This window comes from Pristis pectinata, chromosome 2 (genome assembly GCF_009764475.1).
Source record: "Pristis pectinata isolate sPriPec2 chromosome 2, sPriPec2.1.pri, whole genome shotgun sequence".
NCBI classification, from domain to species: Eukaryota; Metazoa; Chordata; class Chondrichthyes; order Rhinopristiformes; family Pristidae; genus Pristis; species Pristis pectinata.
The window spans coordinates 43,794,014-43,811,464 of NC_067406.1; the positions used below are offsets into that span (position 1 = coordinate 43,794,014).

The following is a 17,451-nucleotide window of genomic DNA, read 5'->3' on the forward strand; positions in this document are numbered from 1 at the left end:
TCTATTACAACTCTCTGCAAAAAAAATCAAATTCCATTTTTCTTGCTGATTAATGAAATTAATGTAATGTTTCGCTAACTCACTGAGCAGAGCAAGAAGGTTTTCTCTGTTTATCCTACCACATCACTTGTAAGTTTCAATTCTATCAGTTCATTTCTTAGCTTTCCCTGTGCTACTGGAAAGATGCCCAAGTTCTCTATTCTCTCCACATAGTTAAAGCCTCTCATTTTTACTTTCAGTTCAATGGACCTCTTTCTGATAGCATTCTTAGCTATACCAAAAATAAATGGAATACCTGCTCCTGGCCCATTTTAGTTTAGCTTAATCTCAGTTCTTTTAAAATTACTTTCACGTTCCTCAAATACTGGAAGTTCTTGAAAGTGTAACATGGGTCAATGGATAACTTTAGTGCTTTGACTAAGGTGCTGATGTGGCAGTGCAAGATTCTCAAGTTCAATCTTTCTATGCTGGGTCTTTGCTGAGGCTGCACCTGATGACACTGATGAAGCTGCCAAGTTTTAACCTCGACATTTTTTTTAAAGATTGTTGGTGGTGAAACCATTCGATTAGCCTTATGGAATGCGTTTCCCATTGTGTGGCACAAGTTTGTATGGTGGGAGTTCCTACCCTTTAACAAAGGTGCAAATACTTTAAAGGTCAGAGTATGAGTCTAATGAGCACCCCCACAGGCATGCTCCTTTGCTAGTACTGTGCTATGTACATCAGGTTTATGACACATCCCTTATTGTACTTAAGAAAGTGGGGGTAAGCCACCTTCTGCAACAGCCACAGTTCTTCTGGAAATGGTACTCCAACTTGGGAGTTCCAAGTTCATTTGGGATGTTGAAGTGATAGTGTACAGTAGGGTTGCAAGCACTGTTGAATATTCTTGGAGTTTTAATCACGTCTTCAACTGCTCAAAGATTTACTCCCCATTTCAACAATTGTACAACACACAAAAATATTCTAACATGTTCGTTAGTGTTGTTATCATAAGAAGACTCAACCAATTGGCTGTTCTGGGGCAGATGAGTTAAAATATTAGCACAAGACGTTTGCTGAAGCACAACATATTGAAGCACAGACACGTGAATTAGTTTTTTCTCAGTTTTGCTGTCTCACTGATGGGGTACTCTGCTCATCACTCGATTGCCTTTCACCCCACTAAAATATTATCAACGCTACCCGTTTTATAACTCGCACGTTTGAAAGTCTGCAAGGGGGTCCTAGATCGGAAACATGTATTTTGTCGGCTGGATCAAGTACACGAAGAGGCAGGGCTTGCGAAAACAAAAAAAAACTGCAAACCCGCCAACTTGCCGCTCCAGTGTGGGTGAGTGTGTATCGGGGCCGCTACTTGAAGGGGTGACGTCACGAGCACGAGGTGACGGGGGGGGGGGGTTCCCGGGCAACCGGCGCCGGGACACGCTAGTCACGCGCGGTGGGATGACAGCGGCAGCGGGGGCACAGAGAAAACAGCCTCTGTAAAGATAGAGTGAAAAGAGAGCATGCGTGGGCTGCCGCATGATTGTAAAAATGTAATGGAATAAATTTAGAGTGTGTTAAAATGCAACTGAGGGTAATCCCGCGCTCGCACACTCACTCAGTGCTCAATATGAATGCCAAACGTGATTGCAAGGGCCAGGTTAATTGTGAGTGCAGCTCACCCTCATCCCCTCCCCCATGTGGCAACAGGCAGGTAACGAGCAGGGGCAAGCGCTGTGCGGTGTGAGAAGCACAGGCTCCTCCAGCTCGGCTCGGAATTAGCATTGTAGGAGGCCCGTTGCTGTAACAATCACTGCCGTGCGCTGTTGGCTCGTCCCTTCCCCACCCCCCACCCCCCCTCCCTCATTGCAAATTGCGGAGCTCCGCAGCAGCAGCAGGAAACAGCAGCTAGTCGCCCGCATCGACAAGTGCTTTCATCCTAGGAACCCCCCTTCTAAAACAAGGCGATTGATCGGGGAGCCCGGTTTATTTGCGGATCGAATCCTCTACAGACCAACAGCTCGGAGCATCGGAGGCGCCATTTTCCTCCCTCTGCGGCTCGGAGCCGAGACCGGGCTCTGCTCGCCTCCCGTTTGCTGCCCGAGTTGACAGATCAGAGCATGCCATTTTCAGGACCCCGGGAGCTTTGGGACTAGTTGAGATCGCAGGTTATCGGCGCTGGACATGGGTTAGTAAGTGGCAATTGGTGATTTTTTTTTCCTTGTGGTTGATTTCAATTATTGTCTAAGAACAAAAAAAATGTGTACGTGTTCAGTGAAAAGGAGTCGATGGTGCAATTCGGTTGTTTGAAAAAAAAGTCCGTCTTTTTGGTCGGATTGGAGTGGAGCTAGAGAGCCTCTAGCATCGGATTCCAGCAGCTGCAGTTCTCAGCCTCAACTCATTGTATCTCAGCGCTTTTACGGAGGGTGCAGAGTACTTGGACGCTGCAGAGAGAGAGAAAAAATATAAAATGCAACCAACTCCAACATGACAGATCTGACATGGTCGACCTTTAAAAGGCAACTGGATTACCGAAGGCGGATTTAGCAAATAAATGAAGTAAATGGTACGCTGGAGGTAGAGGATTCATTTGACAGGAGCCCGTAACGTGGCTGTTGGACTGGTTCGAAGGGACATGAAGCCCATTTTCATGGGATTTTTTTGGTCGTGGTGAGGGACGGGTTAGGACTGAGGTTTAACTTTTTTTTGGATGTAGTTGTCTTGAAAAATGGAGCCGTGTATTTTTATGATTGATAAAGGCGCAAAGACCGAAATACAAAATGCGCCCGTTATTTTAATAGTGTATATGCTTGTTGAAAATTCACTGGATTGTGGTGTATGTGTTGGGGGTGGGGAGAGGTGGTGCAGGAGTCCTTTTAAGCAGTAAGGGGTTTTAGTTGAATTATTTGGACAACTTGATACTCTTAATAACTGCTTTATTTTATTTACCTTAATCATCAATAATTCAAAAGGAATTGGTATTTCAATGCGATTGTAGTATGTTTTCTTGATGTTTACTGTTAAGATCTACTTTGTATCTTTTTCGTTCTGCAGATTGCAGTTTGTGTTTTATTTGGGAGATCGGATTACTTTGGAGTGACGGGGGACACTGAAAAGTGCTGAATTCCTGCTCTCCATACTCCCTGTGCCTTTCGCATACGTTGGGATGGAGCAGAGGGAGGCGGCGTTGGGCTGCAGGCAAAAGCCTGCTGATGGGGACTTCAGGTCGGCCGGCGGCAGTACCAAGTCCGCAGTCTCTCCTGGAGCTTTGATGCAGTCGTCTGGGAGCCAGATGAACGGGGGAAGGCTGGATCAGGACGACGAGGAGAGTGCCTGTGGTAGCCAGGACTCCAACTCCATCACAGACAGCGATAAATCAATGCAGGGAGACGGCCTGGAGGAACACGAGTTTTCCATCAAGGAGGCGAACTTCACAGAAGGCAGCCTGAAACTCAAGATCCAGACCACCAAACGGCCCAAGAAACCTCCCAAGAACCTGGAGAATTATATCTGCCCTCCGGAGATCAAGATCACCATCAAGCAGCCAGGGGACCAGAGAAGCTGCAGGCCGAGCAAAAGTAACAAGATGTCAAAAGAAGATGAAAAGAAAAAGAAGGTAAGAGGCTCACAACTACTCAACTTCCTTTTGTGTTTACACTCCGCCCTGGCTTGTATTTTGATAGGCGATAAACATGTTTTTACAAGATGGTTGATACCCCCTGTTATGACTGCAGAGGGGGGAAGGAGCAGTGGGAATCAAGTGACTGTGTTCGCTTTTATATTTGCATATAATTATTTTGCACGTTTTCTTTCATTGAGATAAACGTATTTACAACACACGTGCATTTTATTAGCTTTTTAATATTGGTTTAGAAATTTACTGATTTCTGTGAAGAATGCTAACTTGACTGTCAGTATTGGATTTATCATAATTTTGTGAAAAAATGGGTGATTAAAAATGCACATAAAAGGCTTATGTGCAGATAGCACACCCCCCCCCCCCCCCCCCCCCCCCCCCCCCCCCATCTTAGTAAGTGCATTCAGTTGTTAGCTCGTTCAAATATCATGATTTTAAACAAGGCAAAGTAAGTATTCTTTCCAAATTAGAAACTGAGCTTAGAACACAATGTTTAAGTGTTAATTTGTGACAAAGTAAATATTGACATTTCTGAAATTGACTGCATATCAGAGCATAAGGTATAGCAAGAGTTATGGGTTATGACATAACTTCCGTCCTCCTCTGTCAGCAATCACATGAAAAAGTCATTAGACCAACATTAAGGGTTGAACTGATACCTGTGGTTTGTCGTTTTCTACCTATCTCATCCTCTGCTTTTGTTCTTTGTCCAGTTCTGACAATGTTAGAAATTGGCACATTTCCCATTGGGGCTTCAAAACACTTAGTATAACTAAATTCAGGAGTGCTTTGTGAAATTAATGTTTGCACTATATCACACTTCCCAATTTGATTATATAAATTTTACTTTTAGGTTGAATTTAATGTGTAATTACTGTTGAAGTGCACACTTGCACAAAACCTCATTTTTATGAGGCACAAGACAGGTCTTTGCTCAGTGTATTTCTGTATCTTCAAAAAGGTTGTTATAACCCAGCAGAATAAGCGGTTCATAAAGTGACATCAGTTAAGCCTGACATTATTTCTCTAGCATCTGCCCATCACTGTTCCGTTATCAGTGATCAAAGATGCCTGCTGTGTCTATAGTGTAAACAGACAGGCTCTGTTGATTATCTTGGTAATACCTGGAGTGAACCATACCGGAGTCATTCTGGAGTCTGTTATGAATTTACCTTTGAATTTTTCTTTGGTTTACTGTGACAGCACAGTATTACCATTTAATCATTATTCCACAGAACAAAAATATCTTGGAAGATTGGTATATCAATCCATGTGATTATAGGCAGTTTTTTTAAAGATCTTATTTGTAGTTTTTCTGCATATGATTAAGGGGACTCTGATCAATCAGAGGAGATAGTTCTGATGTACATAGTTAGACCTTAAATTCCAGGGAGACACTGGGCAAATCAGAGTTTGAATAGTAATGTTTTTATAGACTGGAAGTGGTTTACTGTGTTATTCAGTTTTGCAAAGGGTGAAAATAATACTGGCCCTCCTTAAAGGGTCTGTTCTGTGGTTAAAATGCATTAGTAGTGGGATGCTTAAACATTATAGTTCCCAACCGAGCAATCTTGTATTGGTCCTTTTAGGATCTTGGCACAAGGGAATTGTCAAATTATAAAGCATTATAATGGTCATAAATGCATGAAGTATATATTTAATAGAGACCTGCTCCTTTAAATGTGAGTCCACAGCGTCCTACCCCACCCCCTCACTAATGCTGAATGTTTTACTATCAAGATTGTGTCCTGGCTCATAGTGCAATAGAAGTAATTGGAACCAGTCTGTGCTGGTCAGGACAGATTGTAAAAATCCAGCTTTGTGGCATGTTGGGGAAATGGTATATGATTTACTCAATTCTGTTTGAAGTCCTTATACAGGATTTTTAATAATTTTGGAAGAAACCTTTTTAGCATGGCAAACATACCAGATAAATAGGTTTGAAAGAAAATATTGGATTGTTTTGACAATTTCATTGGAATGTTATTAACAAATTCCAAGGAAGGCTCACAAGAATGGATTTTAATTTCATTGTATCAGTTTCACGCAGTTCATTAGCTTACAAAAGAAGAAACTTAATTGCGATTAACTTATTCATCAGGTTTCAAATTGCTATCTCTGGTATCGGGGCGTTTACGTCCTTTATCATGTGCCTGTGTAGTGTCTGCTCGGAAACAAATGCTTCCTAATATTGAAATGGAATTCAGTGGAAAACTGATTCTAAAATTTTGATTGCAGGTATTTCACTATGTCGCCCTGAAAAATATATTCTGAAAAAAATCTTCTTGATAGCAAAGCAGAACATCTGTCTTATTTAGGTGATGATAAGTTTGGACAATGAACATTAGAGTACTTTTTTTGGCACTTTGGAGGCACAACTAAATTTTCCCCTTCATTTACCAATGGGATTAAATCCAAAATGTTTCAATACAAGTATATTTAAATTTCAGTGTGAAGTCCTTTTGGCCACTTGGGATCGTAAGTACCAGTTCTGCTGCATAGCTGCCCACAGCACTCTATCACTGGATATGGATAGAAATGGTTTAGAGGGATGTGGGCAAATGCAGGTAAATAGGACAAGCTTGGGTAGATGTCATGGTCAGCATGGATGAATTGGGCTGAGGGGCCCATTTCCACGTTGACTCATTGATTCATTTTAATTAACTGGTATGTTCTTTGTCTAGAATTTTGGAAGTAAGTGAGTTTATGAGAAAGATCAGCAAAGAAAACAAAGTATAAGAATTTGAGGTACAAAAATATGCTTTACCTGGTAGCACTATTCATAAAGGTGAAAGAGGGATGTATTTTTATTTTTTCACCTCTAATTTGGATTTTGTCTTTTGTTTACCTCTTTTTCTTTGGCAGTCCCTCAGGATTGAGGATTACTTGCTTCCTCTCCAGTTCTCTGGGTTCTGAGAAGGCCAATGTGGGACCCACAGCCTCTCCCACCCATGGGAATATTTCATTGTAGCTTGGGAACTGGTGTGCTCCTTCCACCATTAATGCTTTGCTCCCATGTGCCCTGGATGAATGGATGTGAGGTTCTCAATGCCAAACTGAATACTTTTTATCCATCTTGAACGGTCAAGAGCCACGTCGCTGGCAATAATGCAATTTTTTTGTGGAGTCTTTGAGAACAGTCCTTGACTTTTATGTCACCTGGTGATTTCCTTCCACGATGGAGCATGAAATAGTGTCTGTTTTGGGATTCAGCCATGGAGCCAACTAAACGTAATTAGGACATCGATGCTGGGGATGTTGGCCTGGAAGATGATACTAACATTGTTTTGTTTATCCTGCCAATGGGTTCGGAGGATTTTGTGGAGACAACATTGATAGTATCTCTCCAGTGATTTGAGTTACATGCTTGCAGGCAGGTTGAGTCTCAGAAACATACAGGAGGGCAGGGGTTGCTGCTGGCTGGTAGACCATGAGCTTTCAACTGGAATTGAAGTCTTGATCCTCAAATATTCTTTTCCTTACACAGTCAAAGGCATTGCTGGTGCACTGCATGTGATGATGAATTTCATCATCATGTTTTCCCTCATTGTGTGGTGACATCTGATGTGTGGGAAGTGGTCAATATTTCATAAACTACTCATAATCTGGGTCTCAAACACCCTTCATTCAGTTACTTTTTGTCATTACCTGTTCTGTAGTGAAGTGATTGAAGAATAAATTTAACATAAGGAGAAGGTCAATAAGTGAGCTTCAGTGGTGGAGAAATGGACAATGGATTTAGCAGGCTTTGAGTATAAATTGGCTTCGCCCTGACCATTAGCTGAGGCAGACGTAGAATATGAAACTTTGGCATCCACTTGCCTAAGGTAAGCTCTGGCACCATATTTGTTCAATCACCAAGATTGTTGACTAACACCTCTGCAGCATCAGAGGCTTAGATAGGCACATGGATATCAGGAAAATGGAGGGTTATGGACTGGAAGGAAGGAAGGGTTAGATTGATCACGGAGTAGGTGTTTATGTAGGTTGGCACAACACTGTGGGCCGAACGGTCCTTACTGTGCTGTCCTGTTCTATGTTCTATCATTTTGGTTGATCTATGGCTGAGCCATCAATCCATGTTCTGTTATTTATGATCATGACTATTGCACTTCTGGGTTGATCCTGAACTGGAACTCTGATGCCCATGTCCTAACTAGTTTCCAGTCCTATTCATGTAGCAATTTTGTACTGCTGATCTGTGGCTGGAAAGTGACCTATGTTTGTGGTTCTGCCTTTGGATCATGATGATGTTCATGTGCTAGGAGATGCAGCCAGAAATGACATCCCTCCTTATATCTTCTCCTTCACCTGTGAAATACAAAATTGTCACTATTGGGGCAGACTGTCAGAGCAGTTTAACACGGGATTTGAAGTCACAGTTCCTCTGATCAGGCTTGGGCTCAAGTGCATCTATTTTGTTGAGAGTTTCAGAGTAACAATCTTTTATAATAATTCTTTTCCATACTTTGGTTTTGCATGCTTCCCGTAAAATGCTGAATGTAATATCTCCCTATTAACCAATGATGCCATTCTTACATTTGTCAATGCTGTCTCTGAAGAGTGACACTAGACCAATAGTGCTCACTAGAGGTCACAAAACATGAAATTCTCCTCTCTTTCTATCTTTAAAGAAGCTCATTGAAACCTAACTCAATGACCAATCTTTTCATTAACTAACCCAATATCTCTTTAAATGGTTCAGTGTCAAAATTTTATTTGATAATAGTGCTCCTGTGAAGAGCCTTACAAAGTTTTTCTTCTTTAAAGGTACAATACAAATTGAATTATGGTTGAAACTGCAGCCAGGTTGCAAGATCAGGGTTCTGACATTAGAATTGTTGTACATCTTTAACATACAGAATTTTGGAAGACATAATTGCTGTCATCTATTATTTGGACTCCAAATCAGTATGTGCAATGGCAAGTTTAGGAAGTTCTTTGATGTAAAAAGGCTACCTATTGTATATAAGAGTGATACATCTTCCATTTGCAAAGGTGCAGAGTAATCCTTGTTTTGGATTTGTATGGAAGTTTGCATTCTGGTGTATCCTTTGCAATGTTTGGGTGAATGTAATCGGGTGAGTGGTCATGTGAGAATGTTAAAGAAAGTAAAGAGAAAGATCAAAACTAGTAAAAGTAGCAATGATAACAGTGTAATTGGCTCCAAATTATAAAGTCATGAATTTAAATCACAGCCATTCTTTCACATCAGAAAAAATCCTTGTTGCAGATGTAAATGACATTAGAGACTGATGACAGAACTACTGATATGATTCAAAAATAATAAATAGCTTGTAAAATTCAGCAAGGGAGAAGAATTTAATTATTTTTGATTATGAGGACATTTTCATTTTAATAAAGGCAGAAACCAAATAAGAGTACAGTTTTAAGAGTTTATTGTTTATATTGATGTGGGAGGAAAAGATAACCTCCATATTTAATTTTTTTTCATGCTCTATATGTACATTTTTGATGGAACAACTCAAGTGAGTATACATGAAGACATTACATTCATAATAGTTGACCAGGTTCTGGAATAACTCTGGCAAAAGTGATTGCTTAAATCCAGAGAATTACTGTTGCTGCTGTAATCTGTTACATGTTAATGAAACTGAACTTTAATGTGTTATTGATCTCTGATGCTAGACATGTAACCAACTCAACTGCACATCATTGTGAATAAATACTTTTGCCCAGTTGCTGTCCATCGATTAAGGAAATCAGAAAAAATGCTTTCTTGACAACAATGCTTTTATTAAAACGTTTTATGTGTTTACACATGAGCTATTTATTGGCCATAAATGTTTATTGTTTTCCCAGTGCTAAGTAATTTGTATTAGGTCAGCTACCTTTATACTCGCAAAGCTTTCCTAACTGCATCACGCTTGTGATTGCTGCGAAACTGTTGACCTCTATTGATACTCTGACATTAAAAATTGGCCTGTGGGAAAACCTAATGTACCATCTTCTGAATGGGATCAGCCGATTGCAAGGAATACCCAGCAATGTTTTAAAAGGCCTGTAAGAGCAATGGAAACTAATTTAAAATTCATTTGCTGGGGTTAAAAGCAACAAAAATAATATAGAGTACCTGGTTATGTACATGAAAATCGGTTTAAGAAGGGAGGTTCTGGCAATAGCAATGTTAAATTCTGTTGTCAAAACATTTAGGGAGGGGTTTAATTTTATTGGATTGGGTATGTATGTTTGCTTGTATAGTGGCCTTTATTTGCCTTTCATTAGAATTAATGTGTGAGTAGTATAATGGACCTGATATATTCTGGTCATTTGCAGAGACAAAAAAATAAGTGATTTTACATGACACAAAATAAGGTTCTGGCACAGCTCAACCTATTGGAGTAAATGAGGCACTTTTATAATTGTCCTACACATTTTTTTGAGTTCAAAGGTAATGGCAAACCATACATCAAGTTACAATGTATTTTTCTTGGCTTGCATAGGATATATGTTTTAATATAACACTAAATCTCTGTCAGGTGGTAAAAGAAATATTTTTGGCGAACCTACATGGAATATTGGGAAAAAAAAGTGACCAAATCACCCTAAATACTCGCACCATTGCACATATTCTGAATTTTTTTAAAAACTGTTTGAAGTTTTAAGTTTTTTCTGGTATGGAACTTTACTTAATGAGTTTGGGATCAGAGAAATATTCACATACATCTGTATTTCCAGTTCACAGTTCTCCTGAGTTTATGGTGACTATTTTTGGTCATTGGAATTTTGAGGATGTTGTGAACCAATCGCCTAAATCTCTGACTTGTTCAGCTGTCGAGGGAGCCTGCAAAACATGAATCTTCTTTGAAAATTTACCTTGGACTTTTAATTTTTTTGTGGATGGATAGGTTAACAATGATGAGGAATTTTTTTTCTCTCAGATGCTCTTGAGCCTTTAGAACTCTCTTCCACAAAGAGCAGTGCGAGGAAGATAGATCATAGAGGGTTTGAAAAGTTACTGTAGGTAGGTTGGAATGTGGAATTGAGATTATGATCAGATTGGCTCTGTTCTTATTTAATGGCAGAGCAGGCTTGAGGAGCTGATGGTTTCTGCTCCTGGTTTATGATGTTTGTGTGTTTGTACATAACAATAATACTTAAGTATATATTTTTATTCATTCATAAAATGTGAACATCATTATTAAACATGGGGTTTGCTGAGGGTGGTGGGCATTCTTCTCGTATAACTGTAGTCCATGTAGAGGTAGTGTACGTACAATGCCATGAGATAGGGAATTCAAGGATTTCGATGAAGACAACCAACATATTTCCAAATTAGGATGGAGAGGAGATTTGTGCATTCCCAAGTACCTGCTGCCCTTATCTTCCAACATGGTAGATTAGGGAGGTGCTTGGTGATTTGTTGCAGTGCATCTTGTAGCTGATACACACACTGTAGCCATATTGCAGCATTGGTAAAGCAATGATTAAGATGAATTACAATGCCAGTCAAGCAAGCTGCTCTGTCCTGTATAGAACTGAGCTGCGAGAGTGATGTTGGAGCTACATTCTTCCATGTTATATTATCTTGTACTTGAGTTATGTAGATGATAGAAAGACTCAGAATGTTGACATTGGGGGAAATTCAGAAATGGTAAACCACTGAATATTAAATGGAAGTGGTTGGATTATCTCTTGTTGGATATAGTCGGTGACAATTGTATGTCATAAATGTTCTGTTCCACATTGGCTTATTCCTAGATTTTGTCTAGATTAGGTTGCATTTGGACACAAATTGCTTAGTTATTTAAGGAATTTCAAATTAAACTGAACCTTGAAATTATCAGAAAATATCTCCATTTCTGATTTTATAATGTAAGGTCAATGATGAAGCAATTAAAGATAGTTGGGCATGGGTCTCTGTCCTGAAGAACTTGTGCAGTGATGGAGTATATAAAACTGAAGAAAATGAATGGAGTCAAGGTGAAAATCAGTGTTGAATATGCAGGTTTTCCTATACATCTGTTGTTGCTGCAGTTATTCCCTCTGTCTTTCTTGTGCTTGTTTCCAGTGAAAATAGTTGTGTATCTTTGTCTGATACTTCTGCTGTGAGGAATGCTGATTTTTTTTAAAAAGGAATTGGAAACTTGGGAATAATTGTGAGTACATGTGACTTATGATGGTTGTTCATGTCCATGGCTAAAATCCAGCTGGTAAATCTGATACAAGTATCGGTTGTTGATATTTGCTTTTGATGACATCACCCTGCTGTTGGAGCTATGCAATGAAGTCCCATCTGGAGAAGCATTTATAATATTGACACATTTGGCGTGAGGCCTTTTGGACTACTGGCTAGCTTTTTTTCACATTGGAATCTTGTAAGAATTGGTAGACACTTGCAGTAATATGCATATGTATTCTGATGTTATGTTGTCAAAATACTGAAAATAATTCCAGCAGCATGCAAGTTAGCAAATGATTTATGTACATCATTTATTCTCCTCTCTTCATCCTCTTATGAGAGCTGTGGTTCTTTGTTGGGATGTGGTATAGATAGTAGTCACTCTTTAGTACCCCTGTTTTATTTATCTGGGGAGTTTAGTATGTAATGATGCAATAGGGCATCACAGTTTGGCCTTGTCCAGTTCTCACCCAAGATCTTCACGTGGGCTCTTCCAATAAAGGTCATTGGCTGATAAGATGGAACAGTATCCCCACCCTGGTGTACATTTTCTCCCTTTCACCCTGCCTTCAATCCAAGGCTGTTGTGGCTGATTTTAATGTCCATGCCACATTCAAATGTGAATCATGTTTGTTCAATACTGTGGATTAGTTTGCTCACCTTTTACCTGGGAATTGTATGCTCAGCTACTGAATCACTAAGGAATTCATCATGTGATATAGTCCTAGATGTTAATGATGAAACTATATGAGAAAAAAAGTTTGTTCGTTTAACAAATCACTTCAGAAATTTCAAAAATGTATTTTTGTACAAGGAATAGTAATTCAGATCAAAGTAATGTTCTGGTTTTCTGATTATTGCCCCAGATTCTCTGTTCTTCAAGAGTAGGATAGGCTTTTTCCTCATTGTTCACTGGATTGTTAATTTTTTTTATTGTTTCCATACAGCCTCTCAGTAAGGAATGGGATCTTTTATTTGCCTTCCAAGTTACCATACTTCTTAAATCATTAGTTTTTGTCTTATCAATTTTAATGTGTTTGTTATGAAATTGGGGTTTAATACAAAAATAGCTTTTAAAAAAAATTGCATAGCTCCTGTCCATCCTTCAAAAACTTCATTGTATTATTTTTTTTCTGTCAATCTTTTCCTTAAAATATGTGGCGTGTTGCAAAGGCATATACATTAAGTTGCTTTTCTGAACTTTGAGACTCCAAAATGTTATACCAGACTCTGGAAATATTACATCACAAAGGATTCAAAAGTTAAAGAACTTTGTTGGATGATAAGTTATTTCCCAAATTTTGTTGCTTCTCTCAATGGAACTGTGTATAACTGAAACAGGAATGGAATATTTACCACTACATAGCCAGGCATTTGGACCTGTTGTACCACACAATCGGTTATGAATTACTAATTTGTCATTATGTAATCTTCAAAATATGACAAGAAGATGTTTACAGTATTTTTCTAGTCATGAATGGCTTTGCTGGATAAGTGACACCATAGCTAATTTTTGGTGTAAATTGGATATGAGGTTCTTTGCTTTTTATTCTCTTAGTATGACAAGTATGCTGAGGTGTTTTTCAAATTTCATTAATATAGACATCAAACTGGACAAAAAAATGAGGAAATAGATTCAGGAAGAATTTTTCTGCTCACTGTGGGGGAAAATGCTGAGTGCATCCACAGAGAAATCATTTGGAATTTGCTGCAGAAGTCAGAGAATAATTTTCCTTCCATGTTATCTTCTGTTGTCTTTGTCACAAGGGGTCTTGTGATGTTTGCTGGGACAAGTGATGAGTGCTCAATGCTGCCTTTTTGATTTTGAGGTGTTGGTTTTCGAATGCAGGATTGGCCAAAGGCTGCTGTCACACAGTATAGTTGTTGATGAGGAACTGAGAGGTGTCTCCTGAGATATGGAAAATAATCCATGTTTTCTAGTATCTCTGTGTAGATTTTGATTTTTCGGGTAGTGTTCAGTGGTGGGGCAGGGTCGTAGAGGACCTTTTTGTCTTCTGGATTTTTAGCATAAGGCCCATCCTTTCAAAGGCTTCAAGTAAAGGAATCATCAGCTACTTTGAATTTGGCCTCTAAATAAGCAGGTGTCACCTTCCTAACATAATTTCATGATCTTGGTTCTGGAATGGAGGTGTTGAGGTTTGGACAGTTTATTACTTGTCCTGTACACCTTGGGAAGCATATTAGAGTTTAGGTGCCTTATTGCAGTGAAGAGGATTGAGAAAAGAATTGGTACAAAGCCACAGTCTTGTTTGACCCTAGTCTGTGTTGAGATTTTGGGTATGTGTTAGACCTGTTGATTAGGGTCCCACCTTGCATGTCATCATGTTGTTAAAAATGGTAACAATAAGAATGGTACAAGACTGAGAACAGTAATGTTTTTGAGTTGTTGCAAAAGAGTAGGAGGGCAGTTTGATGATTCTTGATTCTCATGCATTGCATAATGTGGGAGGAGGCATGAATAGGAGAAATGATAGAAAACATGGATGCAGTGACTGTAATATGTGCATGTTTGTAGTATGTTACTGTGATGCTTATTATAGATTTTCCTAGTATATGGAAGATGGAAAAATACAGCTTTTGTACCTGAAGTTGCTTTGCACATTTCCAGTGGACAGGATACCTTGGAAGTCGGAAAACCTATAAAGCTTATTTTCTTTAGATTTTTCAATTTTAGAATTGTAAAGTGTTTGGTAAATGTGCAGGATTGTGTAGTTAGAGTGCTGTCAATTGTGGGAAATCGTATTTTCCAATTGCTTTACTTGTTTTGAGAGTTATTACAAAATGGAAAGCATAGAGCAAGGAGCTGAACCATGAATTAGCTTTGTTCTGATAATTGATTGTTCCTTGAACAATTGGTGACTGAGCAAAGTAATTCTTCAGAAATAAACTATGTGTGATATAAATTGTTTACTTATTCTTTTGTATTTCTGTTCAGTCTAACTGTGCCCATAATTGTGTTTTTAGCATGGCTTTGATACCATATTAATTCTCTGCTATGAACTTGTTAATGAGAATAATGTGAAGACAAGTGTTATCTCCTAGACTGGAATATGCTAAGTTATTCATGCCTCATTAACAACAGGCTTAATAAGCAGTTTTGCATACAGATTCTTTAAATAGTTTAGGCTTATACAGTATGTGTTATTGACGTATGCTATATTACATGTATCAAAGTTGGGTATTAAAAGTGTAAGCACCAAAATTTTGTTATGCTCACAAAACGTCATGGAGGTCCACTTTTTATATGCTAGTGTTATAGTCACTTAAAGTGTGAGTTGATGTAGTCCCTGTTGCTTACTCCTTCCCCCCTGCCATATGTTACATGGGTCAGTGCTGAATATGCAGTTTCCCATAGCCTGTTTCTTAAACCATATTAATGGTCTTTTTGTGAGAACATCTAAAACTTTCCCATATAATACACAGCTGTGTATCTCGAGCTCTGAGCAGCAAAATAATTGCTTTGAAAATATTACAAAACATCTTCTGAAATCTTCCAAGATAACCAAAGCAGATGCAGTCCTGATGCAGGGTCTTGACCCAAAACATCGATATATATGTGTGTGTGTGTGTGTGTGTGTGTGTGTGTGTGTGTGTGTGTGTGTATATATATACACACACACACACACACACACACACACACACACACACACACACACACACACACACACATATACACACACACACCTTTTTGACACAACAGATGCTGCTTGACCTGCTGAGTTCTTCCGGTGTTCTGCTTTTTTCTTAAACAACCAAAGCTGTTTTGCCTATGCCAGCATCTACATGAACATTGGTTCTGCTGGCTACCTGATGTTGGTGCCATCAGAGTCCTTGACTGCCATCTCTGGCTGAGTTTTAGAAGTTCTAGTTCAGATTTTACTGAATGTGCACTGTGCATTTTCACAAAATATAGTGTGCTATCCCTGGGGAAGGTGGAGTAGTGAAGAGGACTGGTAGTGAATATGCTGAACTAGGACCAGGGTTGAATTGGGGTGATTAAACCTGATCAGTAATTGGGTAAATAGCTGAGAGATGCTGGGGTAGAGTTGGCAATCAAGTGAATGGCAATGGAGATTGGGCTGTCATTGGAGGTCATGGGATGCTGGGCAGTGGACCTGGGCCAATGGAATTGTTGTGGGAGAAATCGTGTGGGTGAGCGTACACTACTTGGGATGATTAGGGGCTTGGGGAGAGGTCAGTGGGAGGGCATGCTGGAGCCTAAGCTGACCAGTGGGGGCTGGGTGGGGATAAGGATGGTTGAGAGAGGTCAGGGTCTGGTGACCTGAGCTGATCATGCTTCGAGGTCTGGGCCAACTGGGATAAGTTGGGTTTTAGGCCATCAGAAGGTCAGGAGAAGAAATTGAAGAAATTCACACTGTTCCGTGAAGAGCTGGTTGCTCTGTGTGTGCCCAGCAATGGTCTTCTCTGGCACAACTTGGTTAAATTTATCTCACTTCAAAAGGAGCATTGCTCTGGGAATGTTGTAATTTGGTATGCATGTGATAGGGAAATCACGTCAAAAGTTCAAAGGTGACTCGTGCTTGGAAACATTGGGCTGAATTTCAGGAGGTAAACATGCATTCTTAATTGCGTCGTTTTTAAATAAACCACATTGTGCAATCTAATTTTTAGGCCATGGTGTGGAATGTTTTGCCGAATATTTGACCCAATGATAAATTTCTTTTCGGTGTCTGCTGCCAAGGCAACAGGAACTTGCATTTACATAAACTGGATTCTTTCATTTTCATAACACGTCGCACTCTGCCCCTGTGAACTACAGTCACACCTTTGTCATCTCCAGGTTTAAGATCTCTACTGATTTGACTGCCTTAGCACTAACCTCCAGCATTAACAGTTGCAATTACAAAATGCTTAAACTGTCTTCATCTGTACCTGCACAAAGTTCCTCATTCCTGAAATAACCCTTTCTTGATAAATTCCACCTACTTCGTTGCCTCAGGAAAATAATTTGTAGGTCCTCGATCACTTTTAAATGTTTCAATACTTATTGATCTTTGCCAATCATATGTTCACACATACTCTTTGCCTATTTAATATTGGATTATTGCTTATTCAAGCACTCTTGCTCCTGGGTCAGAAGGTTGACAGTTCAAGCAGCACTCCAGGAGTTGAGCACATAATCTAGGCTGACACTTTAGTGTAGCACTGAGGCAGCACTGCAATATCAGAACTGATGTCTTTCGTATACAATCGAGTTAAACCATCACTATTTACAAGCTGGCCAATTTTTAACAGTAATTTTGACACAAGCTTGAATGTCAATCCAGAATCATTGTGGACTGTGGATGACTGATTTTAGGAATGGAAAATCAGGAATTCTGTTGTGTTGATGACATGGAAGATAGTGAATATTGTAAAAAGCAGGTTTAAATGCTTATTAGTTATAAAGTAAACTTGCCATTCTGGCAATAAAATCTACTGTCATGATTTTTGAAGTAGTCAACCTTTGTGTGTTCTGGATGTTACAAGACTGTAATGTAAGGTTTCAGGGAATGTTGTCATCTGTTGAGAGTTTTCCTCTGAATTGAAACTTCACAATTCACTGACTACTGTTGGTGTTATTTTTGTTAAATAGCAAGAAACATAAATTATAAATGCATTTTTGGTGTTTTTTTTGGTCATGTCATTAGTACCTAGTTTGTCA

General features: G+C 39.3%; 1 protein-coding gene across 5 annotated transcripts in view; it reads left to right on the plus strand.

The window, feature by feature from the left end:
* The first annotated feature begins 1,383 nt into the window (after window positions 1-1,383).
* The window catches only part of setbp1 (SET binding protein 1), a 228,984-nt gene continuing 212,916 nt past the window's right edge, over window positions 1,384-17,451 (plus strand). The window contains exons 1-2 of one of the 5 annotated variants that reach the window (XM_052010183.1): window positions 1,384-2,173; window positions 3,040-3,601. In XM_052010183.1, the coding sequence (XP_051866143.1) occupies window positions 3,152-3,601 (450 nt within the window). In that variant the 5' untranslated portion in view covers window positions 1,384-2,173; window positions 3,040-3,151. Of the gene's footprint in view, window positions 2,178-2,388; window positions 2,552-3,039; window positions 3,602-17,451 lie in introns of those variants that run through there. The other 4 variants (XM_052010181.1, XM_052010185.1, XM_052010182.1 and 1 more) reach the window with 4 other exon arrangements.